Source organism: Lolium perenne, chromosome 6 (genome assembly GCF_019359855.2).
Source record: "Lolium perenne isolate Kyuss_39 chromosome 6, Kyuss_2.0, whole genome shotgun sequence".
NCBI classification, from domain to species: domain Eukaryota; kingdom Viridiplantae; phylum Streptophyta; class Magnoliopsida; order Poales; family Poaceae; genus Lolium; species Lolium perenne.
Genome location: NC_067249.2, coordinates 52,119,137 through 52,141,142, shown reverse-complemented (window position 1 = coordinate 52,141,142; position 22,006 = coordinate 52,119,137). Strand labels below are relative to the sequence as shown.

Genomic DNA, 22,006 nt, shown 5'->3' with positions numbered 1-22,006 from the left:
TTCAAAACAAATTTTTTTGATATTTAAAAAATGTTCAAACTTTAAATTGTTCAAATTCGGAAAAGGCGAGCCTCAAAACCCTACATTTGAGGTGGGACCATTTACCTGGCGAGCCTAGTTCGGTCGTACATTCCAGAGTTGATCGTGTCGGTATCTATTTTCTCCAATTTTTTGGAGGTTTTTTCTTGAAAATATTCGGATTTTGAATAAATGTTTAAATTTGAAAAATGTTCAAACATGAAAATTGTTCGGATCTAAAAAATGTTCAAACATGAAAATTGTTCAAATCTAAAAAATGTTCAAACATGAAAATTGTTCAGATCTAAAAAATGTTCAAAACTATAAACTATTCTAATGTGAAAAAATGATAAATTTTGTAAATGTTCAAATTTAAAAATTGTTCAAACTTCAAAAAATATCAAATATGAAAATAGTTAAAACTCAAAAAAATCAGATTTAAAAATTGTTCAAAATAAAAATGTTCAAAGTAAAAAATTGTTCAAGTTTGAAAAAATTTCAAATCTAAAAAAAGTTCAAACTTGAAAAAAGTTCAAATTCTAAACATTCAAAATTTTAAAATTTTAAAAAAGACGTTTGATAAAACCAAGAATTGGAGTGAAAAAACCAGCTTAACCAAAAAAAAACTGAAAGAAAAAGCGAAACAGAAGAAAAACTGAAGGGAAATCCTGCCCTCGCTAATGGGCCGGCCCAGCTTACCGCGCTCTGAGCGGAGCGAAGAATAGCGCCCGCTATGAGCGGGGAATAGGTTTCGCGGATGATTCGTTTGAGCTGTACAAGCGAGTTCGTAAACTGCCCGGGCCCAGCTATGACAACAACTTCTACCCAACTGTATATATAGCTAGACATCTGTATATACCGAAAGAATTTAGAGCCCCATTCGTATCCACGTGGAAATTTCACAATAAGTTAACTCAATGATCAGCAGTCTGCTGTAAGCTTCATGGTGCAGAATATGGGGCGGCGCCAAGAAACGGTTCAAGCGCAGCCAGATGGTCTCTCAGGAAGTTGTACACAGACTCGGTGCTCACTGCCACTATCCGGGCGACCATGCCGGTTCCCTGCGGCAACCAGAAAACAGACGTTGCCACATGCTATGTGAGCCAAGTGTGCTTGATTAGCTGTGGCTGTAGTACTGTAGGAAGAAGTGGCAACAAACCATGTGACCGAATGGACTGCAAGAGGCGATGAGTGGGGGCCTCTTCTGGGAGGGTAGAGGCTGCGGCCTTGCGGCATAGCGACCTCCACCAGAGGTGGGAGGACGCAGTTGTACAGACATCATGTTCTTCACTTCATCCTGCATCTGATCCTGTATGCGCTTCAGCTTTGGCCTGCAAAGGGGATCACCAACAACATGGTTCAGATTCAGGCAGCCAGGCTATCAGTAGACACATGGTAATGTAGTTAAATGTGCATTCTGGTATCCAACAATCTCACAGGTTCCTAAAAGAAATTCACAGATACTACCTCCGTTCCGAATTATAAGATGTTTTGGATATTTCAATGTGGACTACATACGGACTGAAATGAGTGAACCAGCACACTGAAATGTGTCTAGATGCATACGCCTCAGAAAAAGAAGTTAGAACATCTTATAATTCGGAACGGACAGATACTACACAAGCTCCTGGAATATACAGCTGTACTAACTACCAATTGATTATGATTCCCAAGAACTATTACATGTACATTTCTTCAGAAGATCATTACTGCAGCTGAGTACTTTAACAATTGCCAAATGTCAAGTCTAGAAAACCTTGTAGAAAAAGAAACGACTGGTAAAAAGACATCCATGGTCGTGCATTAAGTTATTAAACCTGACCATAATGGCTATTGGAGAAAACTGGAAAAGTAATGCCATTTGATTGAAAAATATTCATAGAACTGCATATTCATGCTTTTCAGTGCAGCCTCCAACTAATTCTTGGTTAATATTTTATTAAACCTAATTAAGTAGTGCATAGCTGTGTTGTTAGTGCCATATCTGCAAATGTTGAAGAAAAAAAATATATATATATATATATGCGGGAGGAATATATGTTGTACTAGATGAGCTTACCCCAGTAACACAACCATCGCAACGACATTGTATTCCTGCATACGCTCAGCAATACTACAATTCGAGCCTTGTTCCAATAGAACCTGTTCAGACATACAAAGGTTGACATGGCACAACTTTTAGCTTAAGCAATGATGGTGAATGAGATGAATCAGCTTAATCAGGCACATGCTAGGAGAAGGGTGTAAGTTCTTACGGAGTCAATAAAGAGAGGCTGATCCTCTTCCAAGAAAATATGGTTGACACTCTTGTAGGAGCTGAAGTCCCATATTTCTCCACTTTCATACCGGCCACTTGTAAACCAATCTACAATGACCAAGTTTGAACTTCCAGAAACATGGAACACTTGCTTCTGGTAGTATCGAGCGGTTGAGAAGCAGGTTACAGGATCTGGGATAACTGCAAAGAGTGCATCCTTTCCAACAGTGGCCTACTGCATGTAACAAATTATCATTATTATTTTCTAACAACGCTACAACAGTACTCATTTTAGAAGCCAAGGGTCAAAGCCCAAAGATCGTATCCACTTTGAATAAACATTACCTCTAGAACTTGCTCAGAACATTTTAAACCCACAGCCTTGTAAACCTGAACATGTACTTGACGATCAGAAAATAAGCAGAGACTTCTGGGAACGCAGCTTTTACAGTTAACATTTGGTGACTGAGATTGTGCATACAGGTGAGCAGAGGCATGGCAGTAATTCAGTAGAAAGACTTCCTAAACTGCTAACAACAGAAGTCAGAGGTCATACTGTTTCTATCGAATTTATATATCTTCAGTACAAAAAAGGTTCATAATACAAAGAGGAAATTATTGGAAAACATGAATTTGGCCCCAGCTCCTACTTTGGAGAAAAACCAGTACTCTTGTTATGACCGGTCTGTTCGCCGGAGGGGGCCCACTGGCCCGGCCGGCCAGGCTTAGTTAGGGGCTTAGCCCAATTAGCAGATTAGGGTTTCGCAGTTTCTCTTATAAATACGAGTTGTAATCGACAAGATCAATCAAGCAATAAACATCTTTTGTTGCCGACTCCCTCAGGAGTCGGAGTTCCCAAACCCTAGCCGCCTCCCTGCCGTGTGCGCTGCCTCTCCCCAAGCCGCGCGACGGCGCCCTGCCGCCGGCGCCCTCGCCTCCGCACGCACGCCGTCCCCTCTTTCCCCTACAACCTCCGCCCTAGGCTTGGTAGATACGCTGGTTCTACCAATTTGGTATCAGAGACCTCAGTTTCGATCATGTCTTCGGGCCAGCCCACCGCCACCACCGTCGCCACCTCCGAGACGCCGCCGACCTCCACCGCCGCCGCGCACCTGCCGTCACCCTCCACGGGCGACGCGGCGCCCCTGGCGGATGCCGCCGACGCCGCTCCCCTCCTCTCGCAGCAGGAGCTCTCGACGGCCATCCGCGACCTCGCCACCGCCGTCCAGGGCATCCGCCTGTACTTGATCGGCACGCAGGGGATGACCGCTCCACCCCTGCCGCCACCCTCGCCGCGCGTGCCGGCCGCCGCGGCCCCATCCGCCCAGGGCGTGCCTATGCAGCCCTCGGCCTTGCCGCCTCCGCCGCCGTGGGCACCGTGGCAGCCGGCCCCCGCCGCGGGTCCCGCATCGCTGCCCTGTGGCGTGCCCATCCAGCGGGTGCGGTTCCCGCCGTCGCCCTCCCGGCTTCCGGCGTGGGTGACCGCGACGGAGCCCCCTCCCGTCTACTCGGCCGCACCGGCGCCTTCCCCCGTCTACACGGCCGCCGGGGACCCTCCGCGCCCGTCCTTCCCGGACCCGATGCACTCGCTCTTCGCGGAGCCCTCCGCGGGTCGCGCGGAGTACCCCGCCCAGGGCGCCGCCGGCCTCGCGCCCCCACGCTACGCCAAGCTGGACTTCGCCACGTATGACGGCGTCGAAGACCCCCTCAACTGGCTCAACCAGTGTGAGCAGTTCTTCCGGGGACAGCGTACCCTTGCTTCGGACCGGACGTGGCTCGCCTCGTACCACCTCCGCGGCGCCGCCCAGACGTGGTACTACTCCCTGGAGCAGGATGAGGGTGGCATGCCCCCATGGGACCGGTTCCGTGAGCTCTGCCTTCTCCGCTTCGGCCCCCCGATCCGCGGCAGCCGCTTGGCGGCACTTGGACGTTTGGCGTTCACCACCACGGTGCAGGACTTCGCCGACCGCTTCCAGGCCCTCGCGTGCCATGCGCCCGGCGTGACGGGCCAACAGCGCGCCGAGCTCTTCATTGGCGGCCTTCCGGACCACATCCGCGTCGATGTCGAGCTCCAGGCCCAGCAGGACCTCCAGACGGCGATGCACTACGCGCGCGCCTATGAGCGTCGCGCCCAGGCGGTTCAGCAGCCCCTGTCCCGCGGCACCCGGCCTCCTCCTACGGCCACGGCGGCCACCCGCCCCGCCCCACCTGGCCCGACCGGCCCCGCCCCCGCGGCTACGCGCACGTTCCGCCGCCTCACCCCGGCCGAGCAACTCGAACGCCGCCGCCTTGGGCTCTGCTTCAACTGCGACGACCCATATACGCCCGGCCACGTGTGCCCCCGCCTCTTCTACCTGGAGACAGTCGACGTGGAGGAGGGCAACCCGACGACCGGGACGGTTGCCGCCGCCTCCGAGACGGCCGAGCCGACCGACGCGGCTGCCACGGCCTTCGTCGTCTCTCTACACGCGCTCGCCGGCATCCGCCACGAGCGGACGATGCTGCTACCGGTCACTATCCAGGGCGAGCCTCTGGTGGCGCTGCTGGACACGGGGTCTACGCATAACTTTCTCCCCGCCGCCACTATGCGTCGCCTCGCGCTACAGCCGACGGGTGGGGATAACCTCCGCGTGACCGTGGCCAACGGTGACCGCCTTCACTGCCATGGGGTGGCCCAGCACGTACCCCTCACCATCGGCGACGAGCACTTCGTCATCACGTGCGCCGGCATCGACTTGGGCTGCTTTGACTTCATCCTTGGCGTCGACTTTCTGCGGACGCTCGGTCCCATCCTTTGGGACTTCGACGCCCTGACGATGACCTTCTGGCGCCATGGGCGCCACATTCGCTGGGAGGGTCTCGGGGGCGCCTCTCCCGCACCGCAACTTCAGCTCGTCTCCGGGGCCGACGGCGCCGAGCACCCCCTCCTGACGCACCCCCTGCAGCAGCACGGCGCCATCTTCGAGGAGCCGCAAGGCCTGCCGCCCCCACGAGCGTGTGACCATCGAATCCACCTGCTCCCGGGGTCAGCGCCAGTGGCGATACGCCCATACCACTACCCCCAGCTGCAGAAGGACGAGCTGGAGCGCCAGTGCGCGCTCATGCTGGCGGCCGGCATCATCAGGATCTCCACGTCCCCGTTCTCCGCGCCGGTGCTGTTGGTGCGCAAGTCGGATGGCACGTGGCGCTTCTGCATCGACTTCCGCGCCCTCAACGCCCTCACGCTCAAGGACAAGTTTCCGATCCCGGTGGTCGACGAGCTGTTTGACGAGCTCCACGGGGCGCGGTTCTTCACCAAGCTCGACCTCCGCTCAGGCTATCATCAGGTGCGCATGCACCCGGAGGACATCGCCAAGACGGCGTTCCGGACACACCATGGCCACTTCGAGTTCGTGGTGATGCCTTTCGGCCTCACCAACGCGCCCGCGACTTTCCAGGCCCTGATGAACGACGTACTTCGCCCATACTTACGCCGTTTTGTGCTGGTTTTTTTCGATGATATTTTGATCTACAGCGCGTCATGGGCGGAGCACCTGCAGCATATCGCCATCGTCTTCAACGAGCTTCGAGCGCATCGACTTCACCTTAAGCGCTCGAAGTGCTCGTTTGCGACGACCTCGGTGGCCTATCTCGGTCACGTCATCTCCGCCGACGGGGTGGCGATGGATGCAGACAAGGTGGCGGCTGTCGCCGCGTTCACCACGCGCCCTACGCGGGTTCCTGGGCCTCGCCGGATACTACCGGAAGTTCATCCGGGAGTTTGGCCTCATCGCCTCGCCCCTCACGCGCCTGCTGCGGCGCGATGCCTTCACTTGGGACGACGAGGCTACCGCTGCCTTCGAGGCCCTCAAGGGGGCCCTCACGACGGGTCCCGTCCTCCAGATGCCGGACTTCGACAGGCCGTTTATCGTCGACTGCGACGCCTCCGGGGCGGGATTCGGCGCCGTCTTTCACCAGGGCGACGGGCCGCTCGCCTACTTCAGCCGGCCGTTTGCTGCACGCCACCTCAAGCTTGCGGCGTACGAGCAGGAACTCATCGGCTTGGTCCAGGCCGTCTGCCACTGGCGTCCCTACTTATGGGGGCGCTCGTTCCGCGTACGTACGGACCACTACAGTCTTAAGTTCCTCTTGGACCAGCGGCTGTCGACGGTGCCCCAGCACCAGTGGATCAGCAAGCTGTTTGGCTTCGACTTCACGGTGGAGTACCGTCCTGGGCGCCTCAACACGGTGGCCGACGCCTTGTCCCGCCGCGACGCCGATCCCGACGCTGCTGAGGGAGTCTCGGAAGGACGCCTGCTATGCATCCGCTCGGGGCCCTCCTTCGCCCTCTTCGACCGCATCCGCTAGGCGACCGCGTCCGCGCCGGACGCCCAGCTGCTGCGGCAGCAGCTCGACGCGGGCGAGTTGGACGACCCCTGGCGCTTCGTCGACGGTCTTCTCCTCCACGGCCGCCGCGTGTTCGTCCCCGACCACGATGACCTCCGCCACCAGGTGCTGCTCTTGGCACATTCCGCGGGTCATGAGGGTGTCCAAAAGACACTCCACCGTCTGCGCGCGGACTTCTACGTCCCTGGCGATCGGGCCATGGTCCAGGATTGGGTGCGCTCATGTGAGACGTGCCAGCGCAACAAGACGGAGACTTTGCGCCCGGCGGCGTCTTGCAGCCACTCGACGTTCCCTCGCAGGTGTGGGCCGACATCTCCATGGACTTCATCGAGGGCCTTCCGAAGGTGGGCGGCAAGTCTGTCATCCTCACGGTGGTTGACCGCTTCTCCAAGTACGCCCACTTCATCGCGCTTGGTCATCCCTACACGGCATCGTCGGTGGCCCGCGCCTTCTTCGACGGCATCGTCCGTCTACACGGGTTTCCCTCATCCATCGTGTGTGACCGGGATCCGGTGTTCACGGGGCATGTATGGCGGGATCTCTTCCGCATGGCCGGGGTCCAACTCCAGTTCAGCACGGCGTTCCACCCCCAGACGGACGGCCAATCCGAGGTGGTCAATAAGGTGATCGCCATGTATTTGCGCTGTGTTACAGGTGATCGCCCTCGCGCTTGGGTGGATTGGCTTGCATGGGCGGAGTACTGCTACAACACCTCCTACCACTCCGCCCTGCGCGCTACGCCATTCGAGGTGGTCTACGGTCGGCCACCGCCGCCTATTCTGCCGGTGGACCCGGCGACGGCGCGGACGGAGGCAGCTGGCGAGCTCATCCGCGCCCGCGACGAGATGCTGGCCGAGGTGCAGCAGCGTCTTGTCCAGGCTCAGCAGGTCGCCAAGCACTACTATGATGGGCGTCACCGCGAGGTTGAATACGCGGTGGGTGACTGGGTGTGGCTTCGCCTGTTGCACCGCTCTCACCAGTCCCTCGACCCGCGTGCCAAGCGCAAGCTTGGTCCGTGCTATGCGGGGCCCTGCGGATTGGGACCTTGGCGTACCGACTTCAGTTGCCTGAGGGGGCCCGCATTCACGACGTCTTCCACGTGGGGCTGCTGAAGCCCTATCGCGCTGCTCCGCCGGTGGCCACCCCAGCACTTCCGCCGACGGCAGAGGGTCGTCTGCTTCCCAGCCCAGCCAAGGTGCTCCGCGCTCAGCGACGTCGTGATATTTGGCACTTGTTGGTGCAGTGGGAGGGCCTTTCCGAGGAAGAGGCGACTTGGGAACCGCGTGAGGCGTTCCAGCAACATTATCCAGACTACCAGCTCGAGGACGAGCTGTTTGCGCAGGCGGGGAGAGATGTTATGATCGGTCTGGTCTACCGCCGGAGGGGGCCCACTGGCCCGGCCGGCCAGGCTTAGTTAGGGGCTTAGCCCAATTAGCAGATTAGGGTTTCGCAGTTTCTCTTATAAATACGAGTTGTAATCGACAAGATCAATCAAGCAATAAACATCTTTTGTTGCCGACTCCCTCAGGAGTCGGAGTTCCCAAACCCTAGCCGCCTCCCTGCCGTGTGCGCCGCCTCTCCCCAAGCCGTGCGACGGCGCCCTGCCGCCGGCGCCCTCGCCTCCGCACGCACGCCGTCCCCTCTTTCCCCTACAACCTCCGCCCTAGGCCTGGTAGATACGCTGGTTCTACCAACTCTCAAGTGCATATGAAACTACAACCTAGCTTCCCAATTCCCATTGCCATGCTCAACATCACGGTGATTAAGGGTGTGTTTGGTAGCCTGAGCCAACCCAGAAATTCCCATCTCAACTGAGATTTCTAGAGAAACTTGTGTTTGTTAGGTCCGGTCAACTCATCTCAGCTATGCCCACTTCATACCGAAAAGGCTCCTCAGCCAGGCCCGATTGCGAAGCTCAAATCGAGCTTCACAACCCAGCCTGGGCGAGCTCATCCCGCAAAAATCCCCTCGCGCACCCCCAGACCCTCACCCGAACGACCTCTCCCTCCTCATTCTTTTCTTCACGCCCAAAGACACGACCACCTCCCTCCCTCGTAGCCCGGACCACCGCGCCGCCAGGCTCCGACCACCGCGCCCCCCCAGGCCCCGAAGAATGTGCCGCCGCCAGGTGCGACGTCCGCCGCCGCCCAGGGCCAACTCCCGCCGCCGCCAGGCCGTCCTCCCACCGCCGCCGGGCCGTCCTCCCGTCGCGCGTAGCGCCCCACCAGGCTCCGACCACCGCACCGCTGCCAGGGACGACTCGCGACGCCACCACCAGGGCCAATTCGTGCCGCCGCCAGGCTGTGTCCTGCCACCGCCAGGGCGTCCTCCCATCGCGGCCAAAGCGCCCCGCCAGGCCTCGACCACCGCGCCGCTAGGCCAGGGCCAACTCGCACCGCCGCCAGGCCAGTGCCAACTCGCGCCGCCGCCAGGCCAACTCCCGTCGCCGTCAGGGCATCCTCCCGTTGCAGCCAGAGCGTCGGCAAGGTCTCCACCGGCAGGATCTCCCATGAACGGACTCGATTGCTTTTTTTCATTCTTTTGAAGGTCCTTTTTGTAAAAAAATGGCCCAGTCTGTTAAACTTGTCCTAATTGAACTATTGTGTATTTTGTAAAGTGTGTAATTTATATTTATATAATCTTAACTTTGTTCAAATATCAAATTAGTGCTAAAATCAATTGTGCTGGTATCCTCACCATCTCACCTCATACAAGTGCTACCAAACAACATCTCATCTTATCTCGTCTCGTCTAATACATGTGCTACCAAACAACATCCCATCTCATCTCATCTTGGTTAGGTTCATCATGTATGAGATGAGATAGTCATTCTCGGTTGACCCGGGCTACCAAACACACCCTAAGTATTGCCATTTGTATACGAAAATGCTACCCAAGTGTGGCTAAGGCTATAATCATTATAATAGAAGACTATTTCCTACATTGTTAAGACAGTTAACTTGACACCACGAAGCTATACATACATATTTGGAGTTGTATTGCCAATTAATCCCCTGCCACACTGACGAATCTACCTGATTGTCCAGTCCAATTGACAACCAGAAACATTACAGGTAGTATTATCACCTTGGTGGAGGCCTGCGTCGTCATCGCCGCCGTGCACCCGTCGCCGACGCTCACCGTGCAGGAGATCCTATCCCCCTGAAACAACACAACATACTTTCAGAAAAGAGTTCCTTCCTGGCTACAGGCACCACCAGTTGGTCCCCTGAGAGAAAAGCGATCGAAGGAAATGAGACAGAAGGCTCACGGAGACGATGCCGCCGCCGTAGGTGAGGGAGTAGAGCCAGACGGCGCCGGAGGAGGCGGAGCCCACCTGCCATGCCATGGCGAGGTCAGTTAGGCGAGCCAATCTACCTCCTCTGTGCGCGCGGGGGAGGACGTACACACCTTGGAAGGGACGATGATCTTGAGCGGGTACTTCGCGAAGCACCGGGTGACCGCCGACCTGCCCCTCACCTTCTCCACCCGCACCACGCCCGTCGCCGTCGGCGCGGCCGGCGTCGCCGGCTCTCCGTCGGCGACCGCGTCCAGTTCCATTATTTCCCCCATGATGATAGTCAACTCGGCTACATTCCCGGCCGCAAAAAGGAGGAATAAATCAAAGTCTGGGCCGTGTTGGTATCCGTAGACACAGCATGCGTTTGCACATATGGGCCGGATTAAAGCAGGCCGTCAAGCAGGCCTTAGACTTTTATATTTTACAGGGATTTGTTTTTGGCCACAGGTGCTTGAAAAAAAACTAGTACTTCCTCTGATCTCTTTTAATTGACTCGGATTTAGTACAAATCTGAGTTGATTAAAAAGGATCGGAGGGAGTACCTATTTTCCTAAATATAAGAGGGAGTAGTAATTTTTGTTTTCGATAAAAACTATAATAAAATGTAAAAAAAATATAATGTTCCCTAGAATAGGAAAGAGTGTAATGAATTTAAAATCATCTTTGATTAAATCCAACGAGATCACGAGGCTTGTTATAATTTCCTCAAGTGTAATATTATGGAGATTAGGCATAGAGTTAAGCCTAGTCTCAAGGAGGGTATGCAAGACTGGATTGACACCTTGTAATTTTTCTTTGGAATTTGTCAATCCGCATGTACATATCCATTTGATATAAATGAAAAATGACGTAGTGGGGTCTTCCCCACTGTATTTGCGTCAAAAAAAGTGTAATGACTTTAAACACTAAAAAGTTGTTGTATTGCAACTAAGACGTGAGTATTGAGTAGTTGACCAATGAGCGAACACCTTTTCAGGTAGAGGGAAAATGAGTGAGCATCACACCATCTAATAGTAATCACTTTCTTTACCATATTTTTTGTCTGTATAATGCTATGTTTTTATTCCTTATGTGTTTGCTTTTTGATGAGACATTTTTCCTTCTATCCTAGGAGTATCGATTTATCCTGTTTTCTGTAGAAAGTATCAAATTATACAATACTATTCTTGATTAAAAAATTAAGTAACTTTAGCAGTTTACAAATGAAAAGACATTGTATATATTTTATGTGACACGTCCTATTTGAGCAATAATTGATGGTCAAATTCACTAGTGTTGTATGATGCAACAAGAACCCCTATGCCATGGTATCCAGGGATTTTGATTCATGATGGATGTGAGCTTGTAACACGGTGTAAAAGAATTATATTTCGGATCAAACAAAGTAGACAACAGTACAAAAAATGCAATAAACAACACTTAATAAGTGGAGCACTGAAAATCAAAAGTTCTGTATACAACTAAGAGAAAAAATACAATAGAAAACTAAATAGGTGTAAAAGTACTATACACAACTGTGAGAAGACACAATGGGAATAATGCAAAGCAAAATGGTACGAATACATAGAGTAAGTTGTATTAATATTATTTATATTACATTTCCGCAATTGTTTAATTTTCATTTATATATAGTAGAAAAATTGGAAATAATATGCATTAGTAGAAAAAACATAGTTGGAAATAAATATCTGAACTCATCTTTCGAGATTTAGTTTTGATGAGTGAACACCTTTTCAGTTCGAGGAAAAAATGGGTGAACACCACAGATCTAATTGTAACTAGTTCCTTTACTGATTCTTTTGGCCGTACAATGCTATGTTTTTATTCCTTGTTTGTTTATTTCTTTGTTGAGATTTGTACTTATATCTTGTTACTTTTATTGTTCTCTCTAGTTTTTCTGTAGAAAGTAGCCACATATACAGTACTACTTTGATAAAATAATTAAGTTACTTTAAAAATTTATAAATAGAAAATATTTAATACATTTTTTGTGTGATGCAACGAATTTGTCAAGAATTGATGGTCGAAATCGCTAGTGTAATATGACACAACAGCAACCCCACTGCACATGACATGGCCTCCGGAGATTTTGATTCATGATGTTTTGACCTTGTAACATGTTTTAAAAGACTTATATTTTTTTATCAGAGAAAGTACACAATAATACAAAATTGAAATGAACAACCATCAATAGGTGGATCACTCAAAATCAAAAGGTGCAATATACAATTAAGAGATCAAAAAAGTACAATAGAAAATTATAATACAAAAATAGGCGTAAAAGTACTATACACAACCGTGAGAAGACACCATAGGAACAATGTAAAACCAACTGGCATGAAGATACAATATATAATATAAAAAATCAAATTAGACAATTGAGAGAATGTAATATAAATTATGTTAAAACAACTTGCTAAAAGATACGGTACCCAAATAGGAAAAAAAATACTATGCATCAGTAGGAAAAAGACATAGTTGAAATAATATCTGAACTTACCCATCGAGATTTAGCTTTGATGGTTCCATGGGGGTAAAACAATGTTAAGAGGAGGCGAGCGTGACTACGTGATGGAAGGAGCTCTTTGACTAAGAGGATTTTGATAGGAGCTCTGGGGATTGAAAACCTTAGAAACTTCTCTATAATAGTTGCTTGATTTGAACGATTTAATTATACAAGATTATTTCTAAGAATCATAGAAGTAATTGCGGGGAACATTTTATAAGAAATTCAGCATCAACCAGACACGTTGGTAAGAACCGTTGGGTTTTTACATGACTAATCAAATAAACTTTCGTGCATACCAAATCATATAAAATTGAAACGGGCATGATATTAAGATCCCGCTCTTCTTTTTCCAATTTCTGCAGTTTTTCTTTAAACAAATCAGCGAGTGGAAGAACCACAAAAAATGAAGTCCGTCTACTTTGATTGTAGTAGCAAAAAAGGAATGTTTTCTGGTCGGAGGAATTCCTCGTAGTTGTAGTGGAGCACGCACCCGACTTGATCAGTGCGGTGTCGTGACACCTCCGGCGGTGCCATGGCACGTTCCGTGGTCTGCGGGCAACCGGCGGCTCCCCGACCGACCAGGCCACCGCCCTTCCGATCCGACGGACGATGGCCGACCTTAACCGGCGGCGTGGACGCCGATCTCACATCACATGGCGCGCACACAACAGCATCAGTATTCAGTACAGACTACACTAGTGGACGAAGGACCTTATCTATCTTTTTTTTTTTTACTCCACGACGAGGTCCACGAAGGCCGCTAGCCTTCGTCGAGCCGTCTCCGACTGTGAGAGCGCGCGCACGAGCCATGGCCACAAGCGCGGCCACCGCCGCCACGCTCCTGCCGAGGCCCAGCACCGGCGGGCACCGCCTCGCCTCCTCTTCTTACCCCTCCTCGTGGGCTGCTCACGGGAGGAGCCGCCTCCTCCCAATCAGGTACGGAAGCCATCCACCAGCTCTCCCATTGCACGGCTCCGGCTGTGGCGCCGGTGCCCACAAGGCGTTCGATCGATTTCCCCTGCGCCACCTGCCCTACTAGACAGCTTCAACTTTTAGTTCTTTGTCCGAAGTAACTGTCAATTTCACTCTGTAGCTGCCCATGATGAGCAGACCGCTTAACTCTGCCTATTCTTCCTTTCTTACTTAGTAGTGCCCGATCAGCTCTCTATTACTACACTGATATAAGATGTAATGCTTGGTGCCGGTGGTTTTCTCTATTGCAGCAATTGTGAAACAAAGTATTGCTGGTGCATGTCAAGTTGCCAGAGTATAATCTGTGCCTATCCCTTATTGCTGCTGTTTATGCAGATGCCAGTCGCCTGGCGTCGACAAAACCAAGACGAAGAGGAACTTGTTTGACAATGCCAGCAACCTTCTCACCAATTTGCTTGCTGGCGGCAACCTCAAGAATATGCCGGTTGCCGAAGGCGCTGTCACTGATCTGTTCGACCGGCCCCTATTCTATTCACTCTATGATTGGTTCCTCGAGGTGTTTATCCTGCTCTCTGTCTCGTGTTACTTACTACTGCAGCGCTTTCATCTGCTTACTGGAAGAATGTGTTAGTTGCAATCTGTGAATATTACATACATATTCGAGTGAAAACTATATATTTGTTTTCAAATCCAAACGGAAGAGAGGATACATGGCACCCAAATTTAGTAATCTTGACCAGTTGACCACCTTAATGGTATTCTCTGATTGCCATTTTTAAGGCCATATTCAAATCTTATATGTACATGAATTATGTTATCGTTTTTTCCTCTAAGTATCCTTATATGCAGCGTACGTTGATAATCATACTCAGAAAATAGCAAGCTAAACCTTTCTTTCAATTGACATCTCAGTTTGGGCTTGAAAATTTGCGTAACATGATTTGCGAGGGCATTGATCAACATTAAAACAAACTTATTCATTTGGTATATTCTATGCGGCATGCAAGTCATAGAACATGAGGCATCTCACGACCCCATTCAGAAATGCTGGACTTGAACATGAAAGTGAAATTATGCCTTTATGAGGTGTATGCCAAGATAAAAAGCAGCAGCAGGACAAGATGATATGCTAATAGTTTGTGCATGGTATTTTTGTTCCAGTTGTGTTGCTGTGATCTGAAAGAGTTTTCGCTTGAGCTAACATATCCTGTTATCCTTGCAGCACGGTTCTGTCTACAAACTTGCTTTTGGACCCAAATCATTTGTTGTTGTGTCTGATCCAATTGTTGCTAGATACATCCTCCGGGAAAATGCTTTCGCATATGATAAGGTATGTTTTCTAAATTCTAATAAATACTTTGTGAATGTATGTAAATGTATACACCGAACATCTGATACTGTAAACAAGCTCCGGCCATAATGGTTGGCACCTTATTTGAAGCATATGTTGCTTTCCCCTGATCAAGCTGCGCGCAAAACAATATTAAATACGCTTCAGGAGTAACTACTGGAGTAGCTTGGTAGTTTCTCACTTACATACTTTTCTACTTGAAATCAGGGAGTTCTGGCTGAAATTCTTGAACCAATAATGGGAAAGGGTCTTATACCTGCTGACCTTGATACCTGGAAGCAAAGGAGAAAAGGTTAGAAAGGTCGGATTTTGAATCATACTTGCATACTTGTAAGTCTTGCTTGAGTGCAGTCATACTGCATATTTCTGTACACTAGTCTAAGGTGCTGTTACTCAGTAAAAGCAGATTGACCATTCTCCAGTGATATGAATTCACTATGTTGTTCTTTTTATTTGGACTTGACAATTAAAGGTAAATTTTTTTTAGATAAAGGCGCCTCCGCCCAGGTCCATTCCATTTTTCAGAAATGAAACATATAGTTCACAAACATCATCCACTACCAGCCTACTCTAGAGGCCAAAGCTCAAACAAGCCTAAGCAACATCCCAGGATTTTTCACAAAAGGACTACAGACTACACGACCATAGGGAAAGTTCACAAACACCCATTTTTTCACTTTGTTTTCCTGGGAGCTTTTCATCCCCATTTTTCCTTTTTTGCTTCACAGTCCAATTTGCAGCTTGATCTCACCACGCACTTCCGGGGTCCCTGGACCAATCACCATTACTCCAACTTTTCTTCTCTTCATCGCCACCCGACTTGGGGAAGCTCCCGTGCTTTCAGTTCCAGCTCCACGCACCATTCTTCTATCGTCAACTTCCACCTGGCCTTGCACAGCGGAATCCATCGCCCGAGCAGCCGCGCAATCCTCCTCCATATTTCCTGCATTCCGGTCCAGATTAGTCGACCAAAAAACAATTCATTTCTCATTTTCCAGGCATTCCAAATAACAGAAGATGTCATTATATTCACCGCCCCATTAGCTTCGTTACTAACCCACAAACCAGCCACTTGTTCATAGGTGGAGCCAACCTGTTTCTTCATGATAATAGACACCTCAGTTCCAAACCAGCTTGATAATATCGCATTCAAAACACAGGTGTTCCACACTCTCTAAATCAGAGCAAAAAAAGACATCTCTTATCTTGTACTAGTTGCCTTTTTAGACAGATTATCTCTAGTAAGGATTTTGTTGTTTGAAACTAACCAAAGAAACACTTGTACTCTAGGTGGTACATTCAGCTTCCAAACTGAAGGGATAAACACAGGTTTAACACCTCTGAAGTTCACCATAGCATAAAGAGATTGGGAAGTATATTCCCTAGATGCATGTAGTTTCCAAACCAACTAATCTGGTTCCTCACTCAATTTTAATTGTTGAACAATAGCTTTTAAATCCTCCCATTGCATCAGTAACTTTTCATTGAAACATCTTCTAAAGGAGAGTTTCAACTCTAGCCCATCCCAGATATCACTAATAGTTTTTGTTTGCTCATTACAAATAACATACAACTCCCAAAAATGAATGGCCAAGCTAGTGCCGCCAAACCATTGGTCTTCCCAAAATTTAATATTTCGACCATCCCCAACCAACCACTGGTATCCAAATTTTGCAGCAGTAAAAGCCCAGAGCACACCTCTCCAAAAAGGAGAAACATTCACATTACTACAAGCAAAAATGTTTGGATGGTGTGTTCTATATTTAAACTGAATATCTTTCCACATTTTATGATTATCCAGATTAAACCTTCTAATCCAAGAGGACAGAAGAGATATATTCAGGTCTCTTATATTAGGAATCCCCAAACCTCCAAACTCTTGTTTCATGCTCACTAAATCGCAGTTAGCTAGATGGTATTTATGATGCCCTTCATAGTTATCCCACAGACAATGCGCCAATTGTGAGTTAATTGCTTTAACAGCCCACTTCGGAAATTTTAGGAACGACAATAAATAAATTGGTATACTTGCTAGGCAGGACCTGATTAGGATCAGCCTGCTAGCATGGTTTAGTAGTCGACCACGCCAACCAGCAATTCTCTTGATGACTATCAATCAAAGGCTATCTTCTTTCTTTAGCTTGCCGAAGTGCAAAGGCACACCAAGATATTTGATAGGAAACTCACTTACTTTAGACCCAAAAACTTGAGCTAAAACATTGACTTCCTCCACAGGAATATTGATAGGGACTAGATTGCTCTTATTAAAGTTTATTCTCATTCCTGAGATTTGTTCAAACAGGGAAAGCGACCATTTTAAGTTTTGGGCTTGCTCCACATTGTTCTGTAAAAATAGAAGTGTGTCGTCTGCATATTGCAGACTGAACACACCACCCGGTCTCATATTACTCAAAAGCCCAGAAATCATATTATGTCGCACCGCTTTAATAAGCATTTTTGTAAAAACATCCGCTACCAAATTAAAAAGGATGGGGGATAAGGGATCTCCTTGACGGAGCCCTTTACCTGTAAGAAAATAATTGCTCTCATGATCATTAATTCGCACCCCAACCGACCCTCCTTGCACCAGATTCTTGATTTTGTTACACCAACTTCGGCTAAAACCTCGTTGCATTAACATGCTCTCCAAAAAGGACCAGTCCACTTAATCGTATCTTTCTCATAGTCTAATTTCAAGACAACCCCCTGGTCATTTTTACTATGAACGTCATGAACAATTTCATGAGCAGAAACAACACTCTCCAAAATATATCATCCTTTAATAAAAGCTGTTTGATTAGTCGAGACAATGGGCCTTATTTTTTCAAAGAAATTACATCAGCTTACGTTGATTACATCAGCTTGTCAAGGCAATGGGCCTATATTTTTTCAAAGATATTGCATCAGCTTCTTTAGGAATCAATGTAAGCATGGCGAAGTTGATTCTAAATAAATCCGCTTCATCCTTCTCAAAATCCCTAAACAGGTTAATAAGATCTTGTTTGATGGTTTCCCAGAAATTTTGATAAAACAAAAAGGAGAAACCGTCTGGACCAGGTGCTCCATCTGCATATGAGCCAAAAACGGCCTCTTTGATTTCATCTTCAGAGAAAGGTTGGTCCAGAAAGTTATTTTCAGCCACAGTGACTAAATCATCACTTTCCCAAAAGTCTTCATCTAGGTTAATATCCATTTTATCCTCTTTCCCCAAAAGGTTTTTGTAAAAATCTACGGCAACATCTAACATCTCCTGAGTAGACTCAACCTCCATACCCTCTTTATTTTGCAAAGAAATAATTTTTTTTATCCTCCTTTGATTAGCTACCGCATGGAAATAGGCTGTATTCTTATCACCCTCCATAATGTCCTTCTCTCGAGACCTTTGTCTAGCACTAATTTCTTCCATACACCACATATGATTTAGCTCAGCACTAATGTGCTTCATCCTGTTATGATTCTCTGTAGATAGAGTTTCTGTTGCAGACATAATATCAAGGCAATATTTATATTAATACTCCACCCCTTTAGAAATTTCCTAAGTCTCCGCAGTTTAAATTGCCACACATCTATAGCTTTTCCATGAGGACAAGGTTGTTTCCAATTTTTAGTAACAAGCTCCCTAAAACCCTCTATCTCCAGCCACCACTTCTCAAAACGAAAAGGTTTTTGCGTGTGACTAATGCCACCTACTGTCAGTACAAGAGGAGTGTGGTCACTACCCGGTCGGGCTAAAGCTGACACTGTTGCAGTAGGGAAATGAGATTCCCAACATGTAGAAAGAACTCAAGGTTAAGTATGCATGCTTCGTGATATTAGATTCAGCCATGCTGACTGGCCCTAGGGCTTATTTGGACTGTTGAACCAACTAGCATGTCTTATGAATATTTTCACATACAATCCGCAGCTACCTTTATGGCGGAATTGGTCAACATAATTAAACTATTGCAGAGCTAACATGAACGTCATGTTTGCATTCACAAAACATTCTGCTGATGGTGCATTTTATCCATTCTGCGTGTTCTGCAGTTATAACTCCCGGGTTCCATGCCTTATTCATAGAAGCTATGGTGAGAGTATTTACCAAATGTTCAGAGAGAACAGTATTGAAACTTGAAGAACGTATTGAAAAGGGAGACCATAGTGACAAATCTACAATAGTGAACCTGGAAGAAGAATTCTCCAATTTGGCTCTTGATATAATTGGCTTGGGAGTGTTCAATTTTGATTTCGACTCGGTTAATAAGGAATCTCCTGTAATCAAGGTTGGTGTAAAAGCATTACGTAGTTACACTATCTGATTATCATTTCTTCCTGGGAAGTGCATGCATGGTTTTGTTATTAATATATTGAGTAAAAGTACAAAAGAATACCCATATTGCATGTTTATGATGAGTAAACATGGGTGATGCTTTTCTGCTAATTTTGTCGACCCTCCTTTTGGTGATTTTCTATTTCTGCTCTGCAGGCTGTATATGGAACTCTTTTTGAAGCTGAGCATCGATCCACCTTTTATATCCCGTACTGGAATCTTCCTTTAACTCAATGGATAGTGCCAAGACAGCGGAAGTTCCGCAGTGACCTCAAGGTTATCAATGATTGTCTTGACAATCTTATTAAAAATGCAAAAGAAACGAGACAGGTTTGTGCCAACATAAAATTTAGTCATACATGGTGCCTATTTTCTGGAATTTGTAGTAGTTTTGACATTGCTTAATATAGGAAGCTGATGTGGAAAAACTCCAGCAAAGAGACTACTCGTCGCTGAAGGTTAGCTCTTATCACTCCTTATTTTCTTGGTTCATGCTGATATTACCAGTTTGTTTTATAAAACATCTATATTATCTGGCAGTTCCTGATGTTGCCTTTATATTTGTAGGATGCCAGCTTGCTGAGGTTCCTTGTTGACATGAGGGGAGCTGATGTTGATGATCGCCAGGTAAATCGCCCTTGTAATGTTAAATTTTTAAGAATAGAACATAATCAATAACTTGTGTATTGTACCATTTATTTGCTCCTGCACAGGGAGGTTTTAATATTTTTCTGTCTACAGTTTCATATTTTCCATTTGTATTTCCACTTGAATCAGGCAAATAAGTTGACAACTTTTTTGGTTTGTGATAGCTTCGAGATGATCTTATGACAATGCTTATCGCTGGACATGAAACAACTGCAGCTGTTTTAACATGGTCTATTTTTCTACTGGCCCAGGTTCATAAATGCTTTCACTGACATGAACAGAGAGTAACATTTAAATTGCCTACTTGTGACTTCAATAACATCATACGATTGACTTTAACTTTTACAGAACCCCACCAAGATGAGAAAAGCCCAGGCAGAGATTGATGCTGTACTCGACGATGGGGCTATTACAGCTGACAAGCTCAAGAAATTGGAGTATGTTACTTATGTTACCATTTCTTGTGAATTGAACTATGTTTGATTTTTCTATACAATACTCCCTCCTTCCAAATATATATGCCCCCTCGAATTTTGAGCCTAATTTGCCATGGATTTGACAAATAAAAATTAGTTATATGCGACAAAACCGTTGGATTTGTATTCGAAAAAGTTTCCAATTGTATAATTTTGTGGCAAATAACTCATATTTTGTTAGCCAAATGAATGATTAAAGTTAGGGTTAAAGTTCGAGGGCTTGAAAAATCTATAGATTTCCATCATGTATTCTTAATGGCATATCATATGCTTCCAAAATCACCAGCTGTTACTAACTTTCCATGTCGTGTTGGTACGAGTTTACTATATAAATGCATCATAAATGGTTTTGAACTTCACATACTGCATTCATGCTGCGCTATAGGTACATAAGATTGATCATTGTTTTTTTTTCAAAAAGGTACATAAGATTGATCATTGTTGAATCTCTTCGCTTGTATCCTCAACCACCTTTGCTAATCAGACGTTCTCTCCGTCCAGATAAATTGCCAGGTACCAGTCTTTAATATATCCAGCTTTCTTTGAGCAATCAGAAAAGAAGAGTTGGTACAAAATTATTAGGAATACATGTGCCAGATATTAAAGGGCATGTGATGTGGCACTGACAGTGCTATTTTGCAGACGATGAATTCTTATAAAATTAAACTGCATTTCCTTGTTTCATGCATCGAACACATGACATAAATATACCTTTTTTTTCTAGTTACCATGTATTTTGAAACTTTTGCCATTCAACACTTGCATTCTAAGTTGTATTTATGAAGAAAAAAAACATTTGCATTCTAAGTTCTTGTCTTCTGAAAATTAACGCACACAAATCATAGGTGGGTACAATGGAGCAAATGAGGGATACGAAATACCAGCTGGAACCGATATATTTCTTTCGGTAAGATGGGGGATTGGCAAATTTAAGCTGTTTCTTTCTTTCAGATATATATTCATAATATTGGTATCAATATAATTTACCTTCATGATAAGTTTGCTATAGGTCTACTGGTCTGTGGAATATAAAATACACCAAACTTGATTCTGTTATCCTTTAGAAGTTTGTCTTATGGAAAATGCTGGCACTGCAGATATACAATCTCCATAGATCTCCATACTTTTGGAATAAACCAAATGAGTTTGAACCAGAGAGGTTTACAGTTCCAAAGATGGATGAGAACATAGAAGGTTGGGCTGGGTTTGATCCTGCCCGTAGTCCTGGCGCGATGTATCCCAACGAGGTATGCCTGAACACTAGTCTCGTCATTCTCGCCTCTACAGATTAGACCTCGTTCGTTGAAAAACCAAGTCCTTATCAAACTCCGTTTACCAGATTATAGCGGACTTTGCTTTCCTCCCCTTCGGTGGAGGACCCCGCAAGTGCGTGGGAGACCAATTCGCGCTCCTCGAATCGACAGTGGCCTTAGCCATGCTATTGCAAAAGTTTGACGTGGAGCTGCGAGGATCGCCCGACGAAGTCGAGATGGTGACGGGTGCGACGATCCACACAAAGAACGGGTTGTGGTGCAGGCTTAAGAAAAGGACTTGATTGGTCAGGCATAACTTTGCACCAAAAGCTTTTGCTTATTGTTGACTTCTCACATCATTTGCATGCTTTAGCTGGGTAAAGCAGGTTCATGTACATGGTAACACCTCTTGGGAGCTCTAGGGGCATCAATTCTATGCACCACCATCATCTGAAACATATGGCTGCAAATGCTGGGTGCTGCATGCATGCATCTAAACTGAACCACAGCACTCCATGCCAAACTGACCAGAGTATTGTGTGACGGAGAAGGTTGCTGTATGTCT

The 22,006-nt window shown here is 47.1% G+C and overlaps 2 protein-coding genes across 3 annotated transcripts; one reads left to right on the top strand and one right to left on the bottom strand.

Moving 5' to 3' along the window:
• Positions 1-740: 740 nt before the first annotated feature.
• LOC127307981 (urease accessory protein D) lies at positions 741-10,259 on the bottom strand. Its single transcript, XM_051338735.2, has 8 exons — positions 10,073-10,259; positions 9,933-9,998; positions 9,749-9,823; positions 2,621-2,665; positions 2,274-2,507; positions 2,078-2,160; positions 1,178-1,349; positions 741-1,079 (listed from the first exon to the last, which is right to left on the bottom strand). The coding sequence occupies exons 1-8, from the start codon at positions 10,232-10,234 to the stop codon at positions 960-962; spliced, it is 957 nt and encodes a 318-aa protein (XP_051194695.1). The 5' UTR covers positions 10,235-10,259; the 3' UTR covers positions 741-959.
• Positions 10,260-13,166: 2,907 nt separating this feature from the next.
• Positions 13,167-22,006, top strand: LOC127307980 (cytochrome P450 97B2, chloroplastic). 2 transcript variants are annotated; one of them, XM_051338733.2, is made up of 14 exons: positions 13,167-13,407; positions 13,780-13,960; positions 14,627-14,734; positions 14,963-15,047; positions 18,782-19,017; positions 19,221-19,394; positions 19,475-19,522; positions 19,632-19,691; positions 19,877-19,963; positions 20,061-20,149; positions 20,574-20,701; positions 21,034-21,095; positions 21,286-21,435; positions 21,528-22,006. In XM_051338733.2, the coding sequence occupies exons 1-14, from the start codon at positions 13,280-13,282 to the stop codon at positions 21,741-21,743; spliced, it is 1,752 nt and encodes a 583-aa protein (XP_051194693.1). In that variant the 5' UTR covers positions 13,167-13,279; the 3' UTR covers positions 21,744-22,006. The 2 variants fall into 2 exon arrangements, with proteins under 2 accessions (XP_051194693.1, XP_051194694.1); XM_051338734.2 differs by having other exon boundaries at positions 13,176-13,407; positions 20,610-20,701.